This window comes from Tachyglossus aculeatus, chromosome 3 (assembly GCF_015852505.1).
Source record: "Tachyglossus aculeatus isolate mTacAcu1 chromosome 3, mTacAcu1.pri, whole genome shotgun sequence".
NCBI lineage: Eukaryota > Metazoa > Chordata > Mammalia > Monotremata > Tachyglossidae > Tachyglossus > Tachyglossus aculeatus.
In genome coordinates, this window is record NC_052068.1 from 18270395 (window position 1) to 18290982 (window position 20588).

The window sequence follows — 20588 nt, forward strand, 5'->3', positions numbered from 1 at the left end:
ACAATACAATAGAGTTCAATTATTCATTCAATAGCATTTATTGAGCACTTACCGTGTGCAGAGCACAGTACTAAGCACTTGGGAGGGTGCAATGCAACAATAAACAGACACATCCCCTGACGGTAAGGAGCTTACGATCTAGAGGGATGAGCTTACAGTGTGACACAATCCTTGCCCTGAAGGAGCTGTTAGTTGAGTGGAAAGAGAAATGGCAACAGAGTTCACTTATTCATTCAGTAGTAATTATTGAGCACTTACTGTATGCAGAGCACAGTACTAAGCACTTGGGAGGGTGCAGTACAACAATAAACAGACATATTCCCTGCTGCAAGGAGCTTACATTCTAAAGGGACGAGCTTACAGTGTGACACAATTCCTGCCCTGAAGGAGCTGATAGTCGAGTAGAAGGAGAAATGACAACCGGTGCAGTCCATGATGGGCCCTGTGGCTGGATACAGGCACCATCAAGCAGGGTAGGCTGTGGGAAGGAAGGGGCCCAAACTTTCTGTCTGGGGAGGTAGGTAGGAAGACCTCACTGAAGGACCATGAAAAAACAGAACAGAAATTTCCAGGTGTGGGTGTGCATAGGAAGTAACAATAATAATAATGATGGTATTTGTAGAGCACTTACTATATGTCAAGCGCTGTTCTAAGAGCTGGGGTAGATACAAGCTAATCAGGTTAGACAAAGTCCCTGTCTCACATGGGACTCACACTTTTAATCCCCATTTTACAGATGAGGTGACTGAGACACAAAGAAGTAAAGTGACTTCCCCAAAGTCACACAGCAGACAAGTGGTAGAGCTGGGATTCATTCATTCAATAGTATTTAGTGAGCACTTACTGTGCGCAGAGCACTGGACTAAGCGCTTGGGAAGTACAAGTCAGCAACGTATAGAGACGGTCCCTACCCAATAATGGGCTCACAGTCTAGAAGGGGGAGACAAACAACAAAACAAAACATGTAGACAGGTGTCAAAATCGTCAGAATAAATAGAATTATACAAAATAAATAGAATAGTAAATATGTACAAGTAAAATAAATAGAGTAATAAATCTGTACAAATATATACAAGTGCTGTGGGGAGGGGAAGGAGGTAGGGCAGAGCGGTGAGGATGGGGAGGAGGAGAGGAAAAAGGGGGATGAGAGACCAGGTTCTCTGACTCTCAGGCCTGTACTCTATCCACTAGACAATGCTGCTTCCCAAAAGAGGTAATAAGTGAGAAGACCCCTCTGAAGGTTCATGACAAGATGGAATTAAACTGCCCAGGTGTGAGTAGCATAATCAATGTGTGAGTCCCAGGGGCAGTGGAGGGGAGAGACCCGTGACCCAGGGAAAATGAGCAGAAGTGTATAACACTCTTACTGTCTCATCCTGGAAGACCAAGGCAAATTCAAAGCTGGAAAGCCAAAGCCATGGGGGTAGGGTAGAAGTCCAGCCCCATGCAAGCCTGTGTGCAGCTTTTATATGTGTCACCCGATTGGAGGCTAGGGAAACATTTCCCAATACTCTTTGAATAGACTTTCCCTTGGCCAGACAGGTTCTAGCTGGTACTCTTCAAACAGAAGAGTCACTCTGAAAAGTCATTTCTGAAAAGGAAAACAGGCCCAACCTGGTTTCAGGGTGTGGCGTGCCGAAAGGAAAATGCTTATCCGTCCTGTTACCAAGTAGCAGAACAGCGGAGAGGGTAACTGGCTTCAGCAGCGCGTCTGAGGCAGTCTGTCAGAGGTCGTTCGTTCCGTGTAGGTGAGTTTGCGGGGAGAGTGGAGCATTTTTCTGAATTTTACATCCAAACTGGGATCCTGCTTGGAGATAGTCAAGTCGTCTGTAATGATGGCCTACGTTTTTCCCCTTTTCACTAGGAGAAAAAGCAGAGAAAGGACAACATGGCTTGGTGGAAGGCTTGGGTGAGTTGATTTTTTATCTCTGAGAGAGTCTTTCCATTGTTTTTGACCTGGCTTATGTGTGAGTTTGGAGCAAGTTAAGAAATGAAAACTACAGTCTGTGACGGAAGGATGTTGCTGGATTATAATATTGTTTAATAATATACAGCAGAGCCCAGTATACAATATAGTATAAAGATTTTCCTATGTATTAAGTCCATTTACTGTATTTGAGGATGCAGTTGCATCTTTAGACTTCTAGTCTGTGAGCCCGTTGTTGAGTACGGACCGTCTCTATATGTTCCTATTTGTACTTCCCAAGCGCTTAGTACAGGGCTCTGCACACAGTAAGTGCTCAATAAATTCGGTTGAATGAATGAATGAATCTTTGTTCTTGTCTAGAACTGGACTCTGCTGTAAGAGGAAAGGGATGTGACAACATAAGAAAAATTATGATATTTGTTAAGCACTTACTATGTGCCGAGCATGATAGTCGATACACTAGAATCAGATAGGTCACAATGTCCTGTCTCACACTGGGCTCCTAGTCTAAGGGAGAATAGCTATTTTATCCTCCTTTTATACAGGAGGAAACTGAGGCCCAGACCGTGCCTGCTGCGAGACATTGGGCAAAGCATTTAACTTCTCTGTGCCTCCGTTACCTTATCCGTGAAATGGGGAGATTCAATTCCTGTTCTCCCTTCTACTTAGATCGTGAGCCCTGTGTGAGACGGGGACTGTGTCTGATCTGATTATCGTGTATCTTCCCCAGCCCTTAGAACAGTGCTGGACCCATAGTCAGCGCTTAACAAATACCCCCATTGTTATACTTATTATTATTAATGACTTGCCAAAGGTCACACGATGGGCAGGATTAGGATTGGAGTCTCCAATTCCCAGGCCCAGACTCTTTCCACGAGGCCACGTTGATGGCGTGATGTCTGAACCACCAGTTATGAGATCATCCTCCGCTGGGCTTCCTGCTTTGTGCTGCTCCTTATCCCGTAAGCCAGCGGTTTGGCTAGCATTGATACAGGATGGGAGACGGGAGGGGCGGTTTCAGTGGGGCAGAGCCCCCTGTCTTCAGTCCCAAATAGGAGACAGTCTTTAGGATGGAGGGAATTCCGGGGCGGTGATCCCACTTTCCTTTCCCGGGAGTCGCTTCCCCCCCCACTCGCCACTTCTTCTCCCTGCCCTGACAATAATAATAATTGTGGTATGTGCCAGGCACTATACTAAGTCCGAGGTAGATACAATCAATCAATCAATCAATCGTATTTATTGAGAGCTTAGTGTGTGCAGAGCACTGTACTAAGCGCTTGGGAAGTACAAAGAAAATCAGGTTAGACACAGTGCCCATCCCACATAGGGCTCAGAGTCTAAATCCCCATTTTACAGATGAAGTGATTGAGGCACAGAGAAGGGATGTGACTTGCCATGGCTCAGTGGAAAGAGCACGGGCTTTGGAGTCAGAGGCCATGGGTTCAAATCCTGGCTCTGCCAATTGTCAGCTGTGTGACTTCGGGCAAGTCACTTCACTTCTCTGGGCCTCAGTTCCCTCATCTGTAAAATGGGGATGAAGACTGTGAGCCCTCCGTGGGACAACCTGATCACCTTGTAACCTCCCCAGCGCTTAGAACAGTGCTTTGCACATAGTAAGCACTTAATAAATGCCATTATTTTTATTATTATTATTAAGTGGCAGAGCCAGAATTAGAATCAAGGTCCTTCTGATTCCCAGGCCTGGGCTCTAGCCTCTAGGCTGCCAGGCTCCCAGATACTCGAGTGGCAGTGATATGATGCTGTTCTTGCCACCAATTCTCGAGTGGGCCAGATCTGCGTGCATTTAGCCCAGAGCCCAAATGATCACCCTCTTGACCCCACCCTCCCTCCCACCCAGAGTGATGAAGAAAAGTTTGGTCTCATTGGTGACACTGTTTCTTTTGAAGAAAAAGGGAAAATCCCTAACGTCACTGGTTGTTTTGCTTAATCCATCGATCAACATTATTTATCCATTGTTATTTACTGAGCACTTGCTTGATGCAGAGCACTAAAGCAGAGTGGCTCAGTGGAAAGAGCCTGGGCTTTGGAGTCAGAGGTCATGGGTTCAAATCCTGGCTCGGCCAATTGTCAGCTGTGTGACTTTGGGCAAGTCACTTAAGTTCTCTGGGCCTCAGTTACCTCATCTGTAAAATGGGGATGAAGACCGTGAGCCCCCCGTGGGACAACCTGATGACCTTGTAACCTCCCCAGCATTTAGAACAGTGCTTTGCACATAGTAAGCGCTTAATAAATGCCATCATTATCATTATTATTACTTGGGAGAGCGCAATAGAGTTGGTAGACATCATCTCCGCCTTCAAGTGGATCGAGCATGGGCTCGAGAGGCAGAAGGACCTGTGTTCTAATCCTGGCCCTGCCACTCATCTGCTGTGTGACTTGTCACTTCCCTTCGCTGAGCCTCAGTGAACTCATCTGTAAAATGAGGATTAAGACTGTGAGCCCCATGTGGGACAGGGACTGTGTCCTACCTGATTAGCTTGTATCTGCCCCAGCACCTAGAACAGTAGCTGGCACATATAAACCACTATACAAATGCCATAAAAAAAGTGTGTATTGCTCGGGCAGACCTCTCTCCCCTAGCTAATAAAGAGAACTTTTGTGTCTCCACAGTCATTCTCATGACTACTCTGTCAAGCCTTGTATTTATTTAATAAGGGAAGACAAAGAGGTTGATGATCTTATTTGTTGCAGTCATTCCTGGAGTTACTGTAAATGTGTAAAGACATGTTCAGCTGAATCATAATTCTCTCAGTAAAACATCTCTGATTAATATAATAAAAATAATGATTATGGTAACTGTTAAGGGCTTACTATATGGCCTGTGATAGGGTGGATACAAACTAATGAAATCAGATTCAGTTTCTGTCACTCTGAAATAGTGATCACAATCTAAGAGGGAGGGAGGAAGAACTGGTACCTTACTGCCATTTTACAGTTGAAGAAACTGAGGCACTAGTTTGGTGATTTGCCACTTCACGTTTCTGCCCTAATCTTCTTTGTGCAGAAATGCTCTGGGCATGTTACTCCCCTCCTCAAAAATCGCCAGTGGCTGCCAGTCAACCTATGCATCAAGCTAAAACTCCTTACTCTCGGCTTCAAGCTCTCCATCACCCTACCCCCTCCTACCTCACCTCCCATCTCTCCTTCTACAGCTCAGTCCGCACCCTCTGCTCCTCTGCTACTAACCTCCTCACTGTACCTTGTTCTCGCCTGTCCCGGCATCGACCCCCGGCCCACGTCCTCCCCGTGTCCTGGAATGTCCTCCCTCTGCACACCCACCAAGCTAGCTCTCTTCCTCCCTTCAAAGCCCTACTGAGAGCTCACCTCCTCCAGGAGGCCTTCCCAGACTGAGCCCCCTTTTTCCTCTCCTCCTCCCCATCCCGCCTGCCCTACCTCCTTCCCCTCCCCACAGCACCTGTATATATGTTTGTACAGATTTAATACTCTATTTATTTTACTTGTATATTTTTACTATTCTATTTATTTTGTTAATGATGTGTATCTAGCTTTATTTTTATTTATTCTGGTGACTTGACACCTGTCCACACGTTCTGTTTTGTTGTCTGTCTCCCCCTTCTAGACTGTGAGCCCGTCATTGGGTAGGGACCGTCTCTATATGTTGCCAACTTGTACTTCCCAAGTGCTTAGTACAGTGCTCTGCATACAGTAAGTGCTCAATAAATACGATTGAATGAATGAATGAATTTGCCAAAAATTACAAGGCAGACCAGTGGCAATGCTGGGAAAAAAATAATTATAATAGTGGTATTTGTTAAGTGGTGAGCATGTGTCAGGCATTGCTCTAAACATCAGAGTGCACACAACAAATCGAGTCGGACATAGTCCCTGTCCCACGAGGGGCTCACAGTCTCATCCCCATTTTACAGTTGAGGTAACTGAAGCAGAGAAGTGAAGTGCCCAAGGTCCCACAGCAGACAAGTGATGGAGCAGGATTAGAACCCAGGTCCTGACTCACAGACTTCTGCTCTATCTACCAAGCCACACTCCTTCTCAGTAGAATAGACTAGAATCCATTTCCCTGACTCCCAGCCTCTTGCTTTTTCTACTACACCACATTGTCTCCCAAATTGGATACGTCATCTGAACCTTTAGGAAAGGACCAATTTGCCAATGCTGGATGCTTAATATCACTGTTGACTCTTGAGGCCTTTCAGGGCTCTCTGCCCTTTTGGGAGTTGCTTTTCCCAACATTTCCACAGGGCCAGCAATTGAGGTCCCAGCAGCCTTTGAGAAAGGCAGGAGCAGAACTGGGCTTGATCCTTTGCCTTGATTCAGCTGGGACAAACTTTCCTTCACAAAGTTATCATTTTTCCAAATTTTACAATTTTCCAAACTTGAAATGTCGGTTTGCCTCCCTCATTCTGAGAAAAATCCTCTCTCTCTGTCTCTCTGTCTCTCTGTCTCTGTCTCTGTCTCTGTCTCTCTCTCTCTCTCTCTCTCTCTCTCTCTCTCTCTCTCTTCCCCCTGGGGCTATTCCCAGGCAAGGTGAGGCCTGAGTTTTGCTGGTCTCCCTGCATTCCTGAAATTGAGGTGAGCAGGGAAGGGTGTGGAGTCAGGCACAAACCCTTTTCTGTGCCTTTGTTGGGGCTCCAGGCAACACTAAGTACAGAAATAGCAACATTGAGTAAGGTAGGACAGCCCTGGCATCCAACTCTGCAGTCAATCAGTCAACTAATCCATCAATCAATCATATTTACTGAGCACTGACTGTGTGCCAAGCACTGTACTAAGCACTTGAGTACAGGACCTGGGTTCTAATCCTAGCTCCACCACTTGTCTGCTTTGTGAAGCAAGCCACTTCACTTCTCTGGGCCTCAATTACTTCATCTGTAAAATGAGAACCAGACTGTGAGCTCCATGTGGGATGGGGACTGCGTCCAACCCCATAAGCTTGAATCTACCACAGCACTTAGTTCAGTGCCTGGCACATAGTAAGTGCTTAACAAATACCTTAAAAAGCAAACGAAACAAAAATAGGCACAAGTTCCTTCACTCCAATTTCTGAGATGATTCAGGGTCACATGATGACATCCTACAGAACCTTTTTATGGAAATGCACAGACCCCGCCATAGGACTCCATGGCAGGACAGAAAGGGGTCTCCTGCTGTAAGGGAGCCAGACGGAGAAAGGAACAATGGAAAACTAGACTTCCTAATATAAAACCGGAAAGATGGCCACCCTGCACACACACACATACATCAAACAGGGCAGGCTGATAGATCCCTTCGATCCCCACAGCAATCAAAGTCTGAGAAGCACTATTGTATGGTAATAAGCACTTACTACTGTGCTCTGTTTCCAGGAAAAAGTCTATCCAAGCAAAAACTCCTCACTATTGCTTCAAAGCTGTCCACCCCCTTGCTCCATCCTACCTCACCTCCCTTCTCTCCTTCTCCAGCCCAGTCCGCATACTCTGCTCCTCTGGTGCCGCTAACCTTCTCACTGGGCCTCGTTCTTGCCTGTCCTGCTGTCGAAAACTGGCCCATGTCCTACCTCTGGCCTGGAATGCCCTCCCTCCTCAAATCCACCAAACTAGCACACTTCCCCCTTGAAAGCCCTACTGAAAGCTCACCTCCTCCAGGAGGCCTTCCCAGACTAAGCCCTCCTTTTCCTCTGCTCTCCCTCCCTTCCCCATCGCCCTGACTTGCTCCCTTTGCTCTACCCCCCCACTCCACAGCACTTGTGTATATATGTACAGATCTATAATTCTATTTATATTAATATAATTTATATTATTTTGATGTTTTACATATCTATAATTCTATTTATTTATACTGATGCAATTGATGCCTATCTATTTGTTTTGATGTCAGTCTCCTCTCTTCTAGACTGTAAGACCATTGTGGGCAGGGGTTATCTCTATTGCTGAATTGTACTTTCCAAGCGCTTAGTACAGTACCCTGCACACAGTAAGCGTCAATAAATATGATTGAATGAATGAATGAATGAAAGAATGAAAGGAAGTGCTCAAAAAACACAATTGATCTTTTTTATGGTACTCGTTGAATGCTTATTTTATACCAAGCACTATATTAAACACAAGGTATGATTACCTTGCATAATAATAATAATAATAATGACGGCATTTGCTAAGTGCTTGCTATGTGCCAAGCTCTGTTCTAAGCGCTGGGGGCGGGGGGAATACAAGGTAATCAGGTTGTCCCACATGGGGCTCACAGTCTTAAGCCCCCATTTCCAGATGAGAGAAGTGAAGAAAATTGCCCAAAGTCACATAGCTGACAAGTGGCAGGGGCGGGATTAGAACCCATGACCTCTGACTCCCAAGCTGAGCCGTGCTGCTTCTCTTGCATGTATCTCAGCCCTTAGTACTGTGCTTGGCACCTAGTATTTACTTAATAAATACCATTTTAAAAAAGTCTCTTCGAATCATCATTTCCCCCAAGAGCTCTCCCCTTCTTTAGACTGTAAGCCCACTGTTGGGTAGGGACTGTCTCTATATGTTGCCATCTTGTGCTTCCCAAGCGCTTAGTCCAGTGCTCTGCACACAGTAAGCGCTCAATAAATACGATTCATTGATTGATTGATTCTTTAAGGCAATATGAAGCTAATCCAACTTTACAGACTGAGATCACTCATCAGGAGAATCATAAATGAGAAAGTCGAGAAGCAGCATGGCCTGGCTAAAAGACCACAGGCCTTGGAGTCAGAAGAGCTGGGTTCTAATCCCAGGCCTACCACTTGCTTGCTATTTGACCTTGGCCAAGTCGCTTAACTTCTCTGTGCCTCAGTTATCTCATCTCTAAAATGGGGATTAAATCTTCCTTATTTATGGTACCTGTTAAATGCTTGCTGTGTGTCAAACAGTGCTCTAAGAGCTGGAGTAGATACAAGCTAATCAGGTTGGACACAGTCCATGTCCCACAAAGGGTTCACAGCCTTAATCTCCATTTGACAGATGAAGTAACTGAGGCACAAAGAAGTGAAGTGACTTGACCGAGATCATGCAGCTGACAAGTAGCAGGGGTCCGATTAGAACCCAGGTCCTTCTGACTTCCAGGCCCATCATTCATTCATTCATTCAATCATATTTATTGAGCACTTACTGTGTGCAGAGCACTGTACTAAGCGCTTGGGAAGTACAAGTTGACAACATATAGAGATGGTTCCTACCCAAAAGCAGGCTCACAGTCTGGAAGGGGAAGGCTATGCTGCTTCCCCTACTTCCAAGTTAGGTTATGAGCCCCATTTTGGACAGGAACTGTGTCCAATCTGATAAACTTGTACCCCAGCATTTAGAACAGTGCTCAGCACATAGTAATAGCTTAACAAATATAATAAAAAACTATAAATTTATCTTGCCTTCCCTAATACACCATTAGGTACCCAACTGCTCCTTACACTTCAAATAAAATGTCTCCTTTTCATCTAGAAAAAAATGTCAGCTCAACATGGCCAAGTGAGAAGCAGCATGGCTTAGGAGAAAGAACACAGGCCCGGGAATCAGAGGAACTGGGTTCTAATCCTGTCCTCAGTTTCCTCATCTGTAAAATGGAGATTATGTCCAAGTTCTCTTTTCCCCTTAGATTGTGAGCCCTGATTGTAATCTAGCTACCCTTGGGCTCAGCACATAGTAAGCGCTTAATTAAACACAATTATTATTATCTTTACTGTCATGGTATCCACAGTTATTTTTCTTATTACTAGCATGGTATACAACACTAAGCATGGGCTTTGGAGTCAGACGTCATGGGTTCAAATCCCGGCTCCGCCACTTGTCAGCCGTGTGACTTTAGGCAAGTCACTTAACTTCTCTGGGCCTCAGTTCCCTCATCTGTAAAATGGGGATTAAGACTGTGAGCCCCCTGTGGGACAACCTGATCACCTTGTAACCTTCCCAGTGCTTAGAACAGTGCTTTGCACATAGTAAGTGCTTAATAAATGCCATTATTATTATTATTATTCTTAAGCAGAAAGGACCAGAGACTTTGAGAATGGCTTGAAAGAGTAGGAAAGTGGGTCTTGAGCAGAACTCACCCTCTGCTGGTTTTCCCTGGCTCTTACAACACGATTTACTTTCAAAGAGGAAGAAGCGTTTTGCCTCAGTGCCTTGAGAGATAAAAGACTTTTTTCAGATTGACTGACCTGTATCAGGACTGTGGCAGTGACGGACATGGCATATTGATTGGTGAGAATAAAAATTATAATAATAATGGCATTTATTAAGCACTTACTATGTGCCAAGGACTGTTCTAAGCACTGGGAAGGTTACAAGGTGATCAGGTTGTTCCATGGGGGGTTCACAATCTTAATCCCCATTTTACAGATGAGGGAACTGAGGCCCAGAGAAGTTAAGTGACTTGCCCAAAGTCACACAGCTGACAAGTGGCGGAGCCGGGATTTGAACCCATGACGTCCGACTCCAAAGCCCATACTTAGTGTTGTATACCATCCTAGTAATGAGAAAAATAACTGTGGATACCATGACAGTAAAGATAATGATAATTGTGTTTAATTAAGCGCTTACTATTATGCACCAAGCACTGTACAAAGTACTGGAGTAGATACAAGCAGTATGGCTCAGTGGAAAGAGCACAGGCTTTGGAATCAGAGGTCATGAGTTCAAATCCTCGCTCCTCCAACTGTCAGCTGTGTGACTTTGGGCAAGTCACTTAACTTCTCTGGGCCTCAATTACCTCATCTGTAAAATGGGGATTAAAACTGTGAGCCCCCTGTGGGACAACCTGATCACCTTGTAACCTAACCAGTGTTTAGAACAGTGCTTTGCACCTAGTAAGCACTTAACAAATGCCTTCATTATTATTATTATCATTATTATTATTATACAAGCTAATCAGATAGGACACAGACAATGTCTCAATCCCCATTTTACAGGTGAAAGTAACTGAGGCACAGAGAAGTTAAATGACTTGCCCAAGGTCACAGAGCCGACAGGAGGAAAAGTCAGGATTTGAACACATTTCCTTCTGACAGTCAGGTTGTGTTCTATCCATTAGACCACACTGCTTTTCAATAGTGTAATAATAATACTGTGTTCTAATGCCACAGTAGGGCACTATAAACATTTTTATTATCGTTATTATTATTTGGAAAAATAGAACTTCAATTTATATTGTAGATCAAGCATGGGCCTGCGAGTCAAAACGTCATGGGTTCTAATCCAAGCTCTGCCACTTGTCTGCTGTGTAACCTTGGACAAGTCCCTTCACTTCTCTGTGCCTCGGTTCCCTCATCTGAAAAATGGGGATTGAGACCCTGAACCCCATGTGGGACGGGGACTGTGTCCAACCCGATTTGCTTGTATCCACCCCAGTGCTTAGTTTATTTTTTTTTATAATGGCATTTATTAAGCGCTTACTATGTGCAAAGCACTGTTATAAGCACTGGGGAGATTACAAGGTCATCAGGTTGTCCCACATGGGGCTCACAGTCTTCAACCCCAGTTTACAGATGAGATAACTGAGGCACAGAGAAGTTAAGTGACTTGCCCAAAGTCACACAGCTGACACTTGGTGGAGCTGGGATTTGAACCCATGGCCTCCGACTCCAAAGCCCGTGCTCTTTCCACTGAGCAACGCTGCTTCTCTAGTTCTCTTAGTTCAGTCCCTGGCGCAGAATAAGCACTTAACAAATACCATAATTATTATCATTATTGTCTCTGGACTTTGGTGGAAGGAGGAAGGGGAAGAGTGAAAAGGAGCAAGTGGAGATGTGTTTATCAGTGTCTGTGAGGAGCAGGCCAGTCCCTTGAATGGACTGACACAGCTGTGGGTCTGATACCCAGCACTCAGCATTCACTCAGCAAATGCTGCTAATGGTTACAATATCGATAACTTTTCCATTGGATACCCAGTTGTTATAAATGGTAATAGGTAAGGACTGGTTTTTGCTATTCTTTTTCCAGAATGAACAAAATGGTGTCACCGTGAAAGGCAGCTCTTACTTTAATCCAGACCCAGATGCTGAAACGCTCTACAAGGCCATGAAGGGAATCGGTAAGTTGCTTCCACTTTCATATGCTTTTTCTAATTTGACCAGCTTTCACCAAGAGTTGTAACATGTCTCACCTTAATCACCTTTCTCTTGGGGAAGAAAAATTGGAACTTCATCCTGGATTCCTTTTCATTTGTGGAAATTTGAGGTGTTTTGTTTTTTCTAATGGCATTTTTTAAGTGCTTACTATGTGCTAGGCACTGTTCTATACGCTGGGGCAGATACAAGTTAATCTGGTTAGACACAGTTCATGTCCCACATTGGGTTCACGGTCTTAATACCCATTTTACAGATGCAGTAACTGAAGCTCAGAGAAGTGAAGTAACTGGCCCAAGGTCACACAGCAGACATATGCTGGAGGCAGGATTAGAATCCAGGTCCTTCTGACTCCCAGGCCTGCATTCTAACCATCAGACTGTGCCACTTCTTGTAATAATAATAATAATGATAATAATAATAGCATTTATTAGAACTTACTATGTTCCAAGCACTATTCTAAGCACTGGGGAGGTTACAAGGTGATCAGGTTGTCCCACAAGGGGCTCACAGTGTTAATCCCCATTTTACAGATGAGGTAATTGAGGCGCAGAGAAGTTAAGTGACTTGCCCAAAGTCACACAGCTGACAAGTGGCGGAGCTGGGATTTGAACCCATGACCTCCGACTCCAAAGCCCGGGCTCTTTCCACTGAGCCACGCTGCTTCTCATGAGGTGTCACCCCTCTCTCCAGAGTTTGGATTCATGCAGGGTGTGAGAAAGGCAGGAAAGAGTCAAAGCCAACTCCTCCATGGAATTTATGGGGTGTGTGCTTAGGTTTAGCTCCCCTAGAACCGTGACAGGGCTTCTTCTGGACCCAAAAATTGAGTACCTAAAATGAGGGGGGGGGTCTTCCTGCCAGTCATCACACAGAGTTCATCATCATCATCATCAATCGTATTTATTGAGTGCTTACTATGTGCAGAGCACTGTACTAAGTGCTTGGGAAGTACGAATTGGCAACATATAGAGACAGTCCCTACCCAACAGTGGGCTCACAGTCTAAAAGGGGGAGACAGAGAACAAAACCAAACATACTAACAAAATAAAATAAATAGAATAGATATGTACAAGTAAAATAAATAAATGAATAGAGTAATGAATATGTACAAACATATATACATATATACAGGTGCTGTGGGGAAGGGAAGGAGGTAGGATGGGGGGGATGGAGAGGGGGACGAGGGGGAGAGGAAGGAAGGGGCTCAGTCTGGGAAGGCCTCCTGGAGGAGGTGAGCTCTCAGCAGGGCTCTCAGAGTTAGTGTTGGACAGCCCATTCTATGTTCAGCTTGGGCATTTGCCCAGCTGAAGGGCAGAGGCTGGAAAGGCGGCAGAATAGACTCTTTTCCCCACTGTGTTGAGAGATGACAGAGGAGAAGATTGAGCTCACTTGTCTATCACTCCCTCCAGATTAAATAAGTGATGGGAATGTGTGTTTTACAGAGGAGAAGGCAGGTTAAATCATTCACAGAAGACCTTGAGTAGCTCAAACTGCTAAATCAACAGGTGAATTCAACTCTAAAAAATATCACAAATCAGGAGAACTAGAAGAATTAGGCACAGTACCCTACTGATTCTGCTTTTACTTGGTGTTTTTGTCTGTGTTATGTTTTACTGGTGGTGTAGTGGATACACCACAGGCTGGGAGTCAGAAGGTCCTGGGTTCTAATCCCAGCTCTGCCTCTTGTCTGCTGTGTGCCCATCGACAAGTCACTTCACTTCCCTGTGCCTCAGTTACCTCATCTGTAAAATGGGGATTGAGACTGTGAGTCCCACATGATACAAGGACTGTGTCCAACCCAATTTGCCTGTAATCATCCCAGTGCTTAGTACAGTTCCTGGCACAGAGTAAGCACTTAATAAATACTGTAATGATAATAATTATTTTTATTGTTATCATTACCATTCCTGATGTGTCTGTCACCAATGCCCTCTCCTCAATTATACTTCTTAAACTGTGAGCCCCCTCTGGGGGGCTAATAATAGTAACAATAATAATTGTGGTATTTGCTAATCACTTACTATGTGCCAAGAACTGTACTAAGTGCTGGAGTAGATACAAGTAATTTGGGTTGGATATAGTCCCTGTCCCACATGGGGCTCACAGTCTCAATCCCCATTTTACAGATGAGGGAACTGAGGCCCAGAGAAGTGAAGAGACTTGCCCAAGGTCACATAGCAGACCAGTGGTGGAGTCAGGATTAGAACACATGACCTTCTGATGCCCAGGCCTGTGCTGTATCCACTACGCCATGTTACTTCTGTTACTACTACAATTTAGGCATATTTAATATAGGATTAATATTATTATCATTATTTTTTTAATGGCATCTATTAAGCGCTTACTCTGTGCAAAGCACTGTTCTAAGCAGTGGGGGGGATACAAGGTGATGAGGTTTCACAGTCTTCATCCCCATTTTACAGATGAGGTAACTAAGGCACAGAGAAGTTAAGTGAGTTGCCCAAAGTCACACAGCTGACAAGTGGCGGAGCTGGGTTTCGAACCCATGACCTCTGACTCCAAAGCCCGTGCTCTTTCCACTGAGCTACGCTGCTTCTCAGTAATAGTAATAATACCATTTGTTACGTGCTTACTCTGTGTCAAGCACTGTAATCCATTCAGACGCTTTCCCTTTTGCACATTAGGAGGGAGCTGTACAAAATTCAAGGGTGACTTTGCTAATTATATTTGCTTTTTCTGTGGGCATCCCTGTGGTAAATGATGGTAATTCCTCCGGGAACTGGAGGGAGAACAGGAATTGAATCCCCATTTTACAAAGAAGGAAACTTAGGCAAATAGAAACTAAGTGACTTGTCCAATGTACCACAAAAGGCAAATGATAGAGCTGGGATTAGCACACAGATCCTCTGACTCACAAGCCTGTGTTCTTTCCACTCGTCCATGTTGCATCTCAAGAACAAAACCCCATGTCTTTAGAAAACTGATTGAATTGTAATGTCTGTGAAAGATAGAAATCAGCCTCAGAATCGTGTTTCCCCAAGGTGTGGGATAACAACAATATTAATAATGATAATGATGGTATTTGTTAGGTGCTTACTATGTGCAAAGTACTGTTCTAAGCACTGGGGAGGGTACAAGGTGATCAGGTTGTCCCACGGGGGGCTCGCAGTTTTCATCCCCATTTTACAGATAAGGTAACTGAGGCCCAGAGAAGTTAAGTGACTTGCCCAAAGTCACACAGCTGACATTTGGCGGAGCCAGTTTTTGAACCCATGATCTCTGACTCCAAAGCCCGTGCTCTTTCTACTGAGCCACGCTGCTTCTCATGACCATTCCCAAAGAAAATCTTTTTCAAAACTTGGTTTGGTTTAAAATATTAAATGGAAGAGAAGACAGGCAGAAGAGACGAAGTAGGATAACTACTTAAAGTAGCATGGCTTAGTTGAAAAAGTACAGGCCTGGGGGTCAGCGGGTCCTGGGTTCTAATCCCATCTCTGCCACATGTCTGCTGTGTGACCTTGGCAAGTCACTTTACTTCTCTGGGCCTCAGTTCCCTCATCTGGAAAATTGGGATAAGACCCGTGTGGGTAAGGCGCTGTGTTCAATCTTGTACCTACCCCGGTGGTGCTTAGAACAGTACTTGGTACATAGTAAACGCTTAACAAATACCATGATGATTATTATTATTATGTCCTGAGATAGGTTTGGTGAGATCTGGCCTAGGATTCCTCTGGTAGAATTAATGATCTCATTGTCTTTTTGGCCCTAGGATTTTGGAATTCTGGGAATCTACCAATGCTTAGACTTTGTCTGGACATTTATTTCAGGCCTTAAATCTTGCTCTCCATCTGCTCAACAGGAACTGATGAACAAGCTATAATTGATGTCCTCACCGGGAGAAACAATGCCCAGCGGCAACAAATTGCCAAGTCATTCAAGAATCAATATGGAAAGGTAAAATAAGCACACAAGCTAAGCTAGTTTGTAACTTGGGCAACTTAGTGGCCAGTGAATGAATATAAGTGCCCCATTGGCTTCAGGGGCAGGTCTCCTCTCAAGAGGAAAGAACAGAAGTCTCTAGGGATCAAAGGCCCTGGAAAACAGCTTCAACTTTCAAAGTGGCCCCACTTAATGGGGGTAAACCCCCAGCTGAGCAATGTATTAATAGTTTTGAAGCTAAGAGTTCTGGATTTCAGAAATGTAGCTATTGGCCCTGCTATCCTTCTCCATTGGGCACTGTTTATTCCAGCCTTCCCCCAAACCGTCAATTCCAACTTTTTCATCCTCGCTTCCTGAGCCAACTGAGGGAAGCAGTGTAGGCTAGTGGATAGAGCATGGGCCTGGATCCGAAGGACCCAAGTCAGAAGGACCTGGGTTCTAATCCTGGCTCTGCCACTTGTCTGTTGTGTGGCCTTAGGCAAGTCACTTCACATCTCTGTGCCTCTGTTCCCTCATCTATAAAATGGGGATTAAGACTGGGAGCCCCACATGAAACAGGGTCTGTGTCCAACCTGATTTGCTTGTCTCCACCTCAGTGCTTAGAACCGTGCTTGACTCATAGTAAGTGCTTAACAAATACCATTATTATTATTACAAAATCCACACATGTGCCTTGCTAGCTGATAGACTACCTTCTGCTGAAGAAAGATGGATGAGGGCGGGGCTATTCCATTTAGTTCCCCTTAACTAACAGGAAATGAATGTTTTATGTGGGCTCAACAGAAGGGGAAAGTGATTTTTCTAGAGGACTTTCTGCCACCACCAAATGCTTGTGAGAAAGGTCTAGCTTTGACATCCATCTTTTATTCATTTTTTCCCTTTCAATAGGATCTCACTGAAACCTTGAAATCTGAGCTGAGCGGCAAGTTTGAGAGATTGATCGTAGCTCTCATGTATCCACCATATAAATTTGAAGCCAAGGAACTGCATGATGCAATGAAGGTAATTTCACCCCCTCCAGGAAAACAAAGTATGCATGCCTTGTTTTTTTATTCAAATGAAACATATAAGTTGATTTATACACAAAATTCCCCGCAATCAATCAATCAATTGATGGCATTTATTGGTTGCTTATTGTGTGTGGAGTACTAAGCACTTGGGAGAGTACAATAGAGTAAGTCGACATGATCCCCACCTTCAAGGAGCTTACAATCTAGCAGAAGAGACAGACCTTAAAATAAATCACAGATAGGGAATGCCATTGAGTATGAAGATATGAACATAAGTGCTGTAGGGGATGAGATGAGTACTTTATTCATTCATTCATTCAATCGTATTTATTGAGCATTTACTGTTTACAGAGCACTGTACTAAGCACTTGGGCAGTACAAGTTGGCAACATATAGAGACAGCCCCTACCCACCTTTAATGCTAAGGAGATGTGGTATCAAGTATATGGGTGATGCAGCAGGGAGAGAAAATATAGGCTATCAGAGATTAGTCAGGAAGGCTTCCTGGAGGAGATATAATTTTAGTAGGGTGATGAAGAGTGCTCATCTGTTAGATATGAAAGAGGAGGGTGTTCCAAGAATGAGGGAAGACCCGGGGGAGAGGACGATGGCTAGTAAGACAAGAGCAGATAAATATGTGTACAGTTATTTCCTTAGATTGTTTTGTAATTATTTTTAGTTCTGCCTCTCACATAGGATGTAAGCTCCTTGTTGGCAGGGAATGTGCCAGTTCTGTGTTTTGAGCTTTCCAAGCAATTGATACAGTGCAGTAGACCCTGTGGACTGAAATAAAATCTACTACTTCTACTAGGTGTGTTATCAAGGAATTCTGAACCCATTATTTGAGTTTAACTTGGGAGTTTCCTAATGAGCACAGTCTTCTCATCCTCCAACCATAAGGCTGAAGAAAATTAAAGCTCATTCTATCACCTTTTCCCTGACTTTCTACACACAGAACACTAGAAGTATCTATTTGGGTTTTTTAAAAAAAAACATTGCAGTTTACTCTCCTCCAGGGAAATTCTCCTCAGTGAGGTGGAACTCAATTCCTAGATTGAGAGCAATAAATGTTGGTGCAATGAAATCAGAAGCCAATCTCTCCACATACTATTTAAATATATTCAGAATTTCAAGTTTTCAATTGTAGCTATTGCGAAGAGATAGCTAGACATTGAGGACAATTTTGTTCCTCTTTAACATGCCTGGGGTAGTACAACCCAAATTCAAACTCCCCAAATACTACGAAATGTATTCAGAATTGCAATTTTTCAACAGCAATAATAGCAAAGGAATCCTTAGAGGTCGAGAAAGTCTGTTCGTCTTTGGGTATATTGCAAATGTACAACTCAGCTCTGGCAAAGACTGGGCTATATTTGATAATATGCCCCATCAATGAGAATGTCAATTTCATGTTCCCATTCTTGTCAGGGACTGAAAACAAATGGGAAAAGTTCAGATTAAAAAAATAATAATGTACAATGAAAATTCAAAAAATAACGTAAACATAAACATAACATATAGGTTGTCCTATAAGATCACTGGAGATTCCAATATTTTATCATTTGGTAGATGATACTTGAACACGTTTTTTTTCCCTACATCCAGGGTCTAGGTACCAAAGAAGGGGTCATCATTGAAATCCTGGCATCACGTACCAAAGCACAACTGAGGGAGATCATGAAGGCTTATGAAGAAGGTGAAGTTATTTGTTACTTGGATGCCTGGAACACTCAACTGTCCTAGAATGTGGGGCTGTGTTTTTTTTTTTTTTTTTGTTGTTGTTTTTCCTGTTGTTTTTTGGATGGAATTTTTAAGCGCTTACTATGTGTCCAGCACTGTTCTAAACACTGGGGTAGGTTTGAGTTAATCAGGTTAGATATAGTCCATGGGGCTCACAGTCTAGGTAGGAGGGAGATCAAGCATTTAAGCCTCATTTTACAGATGAGGAAACTGAAGCACGCAGAAGATAAGCAGTGACTTGCCCAAGGTCACATAGCAGGCAAATGGAAGAGCCAGGATTAGAACACAGGTCATCTGAAACTCAGGATGGTGTTCTTTCTATTAGGCCATGCAGCTTCTCAACAAACCTTGTTCTATGGAAAATGGATATTACAGTACGTGTGTTAGAATACATGGACATCTTTTCTTCACACCACACATCAAATTATGTCCTGGTTGACATGTATTGGCTCTCTAATTCCCTCACCACCATCTATCCAAAACCCGTAGTGAAAGCATGCTTTAAGAGAACACCAATTGAACAAAGCATAAAGGATTCATTCGATAATGATAAGCACACCCAACTGGAGAACCCACTGACAATAGTAAGAGTTAAAGGAACCATTGAAGTAAAATTCCCCAGCCATGTGTTGAAGGTTTTAAAATGAGTCTTGAGGATGAGTCATCATTGAGATTAACTCTACATGTTGCTTTGCAGAATATGGTTCCAATCTGGAAGAGGACATTAAGTCAGACACGAGTGGATATTTGGAGAGGATCTTAGTGTGCCTTCTTCAGGTAAGAATGGTCTTGGTTTTAATAATAATGGAATTTGTGAAGCCCTTGCTCCATCCTGAGTCCTGGGATAGAATACAAGCTCCTTGAAGTAATGCTAACCTTCTCAGTGTACCACAATATCATCCATTTTCATTCATTCATTCAATCATATTTATTGAGCATTTACTGTGTACAGAGCACCGTACTAAGCTCTTGGGAAGTACAATTCAGCAGCAGATAGAGACAATCCCTACCATTTCCCCACACCACTCATGCACGTCCTGCCTCTGGCCTGGAACACCCTCCCTCCTCATATCCAACAGGCAATTACTCTCCGCACTTTCAAAGTTTGTTGAAGACATATCTCCTCCAAAATGCCTTCCCTGACTAATCCCCACTTTCCTTGTCTCCCACTCCTTTCCACATTACCCTGACTTGCTCCCTTTATTCATTCCCCCCTCCCAGACTTTATGTACATATCTGTAATTCATTTATTCATATTAATACCTATCGCTCCCTCTACACTGTAATCTCGTTGTGGGCAGGGAATGTGTCTGTTTACCTTAGCGTGGCTTAGTGGAAAGAGCAAGAGCTTGGGAGTCAGAGGTCATGGGTTCTAATCCCATCTCTGCCACTTGTCAGCTGTGCGACCTTGGGAAAGTCATTTCACTTCTCTGTGCCTTAGTTACCTCAACTGTAAAAGGGGGATGAAGACTGTGAGCCCCACGTGGGACAACCTGATTACCTTGTATCTACCCCAGTGCTTAGAACAGTGCTTGGCACATATTAAGCACTTAACAAATACCAACATTATTATTATTGTTATTATATTATACTCTTCCAAGCACTGTACTCTTCCAAGTACAGCGTTCTCTATTTGTTGCTGAATTGTACTTTCCAAGCGCTCTGCATACACTAAGCACTCAATAAATGCAATTGACTGACTGACTGAAGGGCAGGGCTCATGTCTGCCTACTCTGTTGACACAATCAATCCGTCAATCAGCAATATTTACTGAGCTTTTACTGTGTGCAGAGAACTGTATTAAATGCTTGGGAGAGTAGCATATAATAGAGTTGGTAGGCAAGCTCTATGTCCATAGGGAGCTTACAGTTAAAGGGAGTAAGACAGACAAAGAAATGTATATAGATCAGGGAAATGTCAGGGTATAAGAGTAAATAAATTGACAATAATAATTATGGTA

The 20588-nt window shown here is 43.7% G+C and overlaps 1 protein-coding gene across 2 annotated transcripts in view; it reads left to right on the forward strand.

Moving 5' to 3' along the window:
• The first annotated feature begins 1673 nt into the window (after positions 1 to 1673).
• ANXA8L1 (annexin A8 like 1) overlaps positions 1674 to 20588 on the forward strand; it is a 39148-nt gene continuing 20233 nt past the window's right edge. For both annotated transcript variants that reach the window (XM_038743863.1, XM_038743865.1), the window contains exons 1-7: positions 1674 to 1748; positions 1865 to 1909; positions 11854 to 11944; positions 15799 to 15893; positions 16767 to 16880; positions 18494 to 18584; positions 19326 to 19405. In XM_038743863.1, coding sequence (XP_038599791.1) covers positions 1889 to 1909; positions 11854 to 11944; positions 15799 to 15893; positions 16767 to 16880; positions 18494 to 18584; positions 19326 to 19405 — 492 coding nt within the window. In that variant the 5' untranslated portion in view covers positions 1674 to 1748; positions 1865 to 1888. The remainder of the gene's footprint in view (positions 1749 to 1864; positions 1910 to 11853; positions 11945 to 15798; positions 15894 to 16766; positions 16881 to 18493; positions 18585 to 19325; positions 19406 to 20588) is intronic.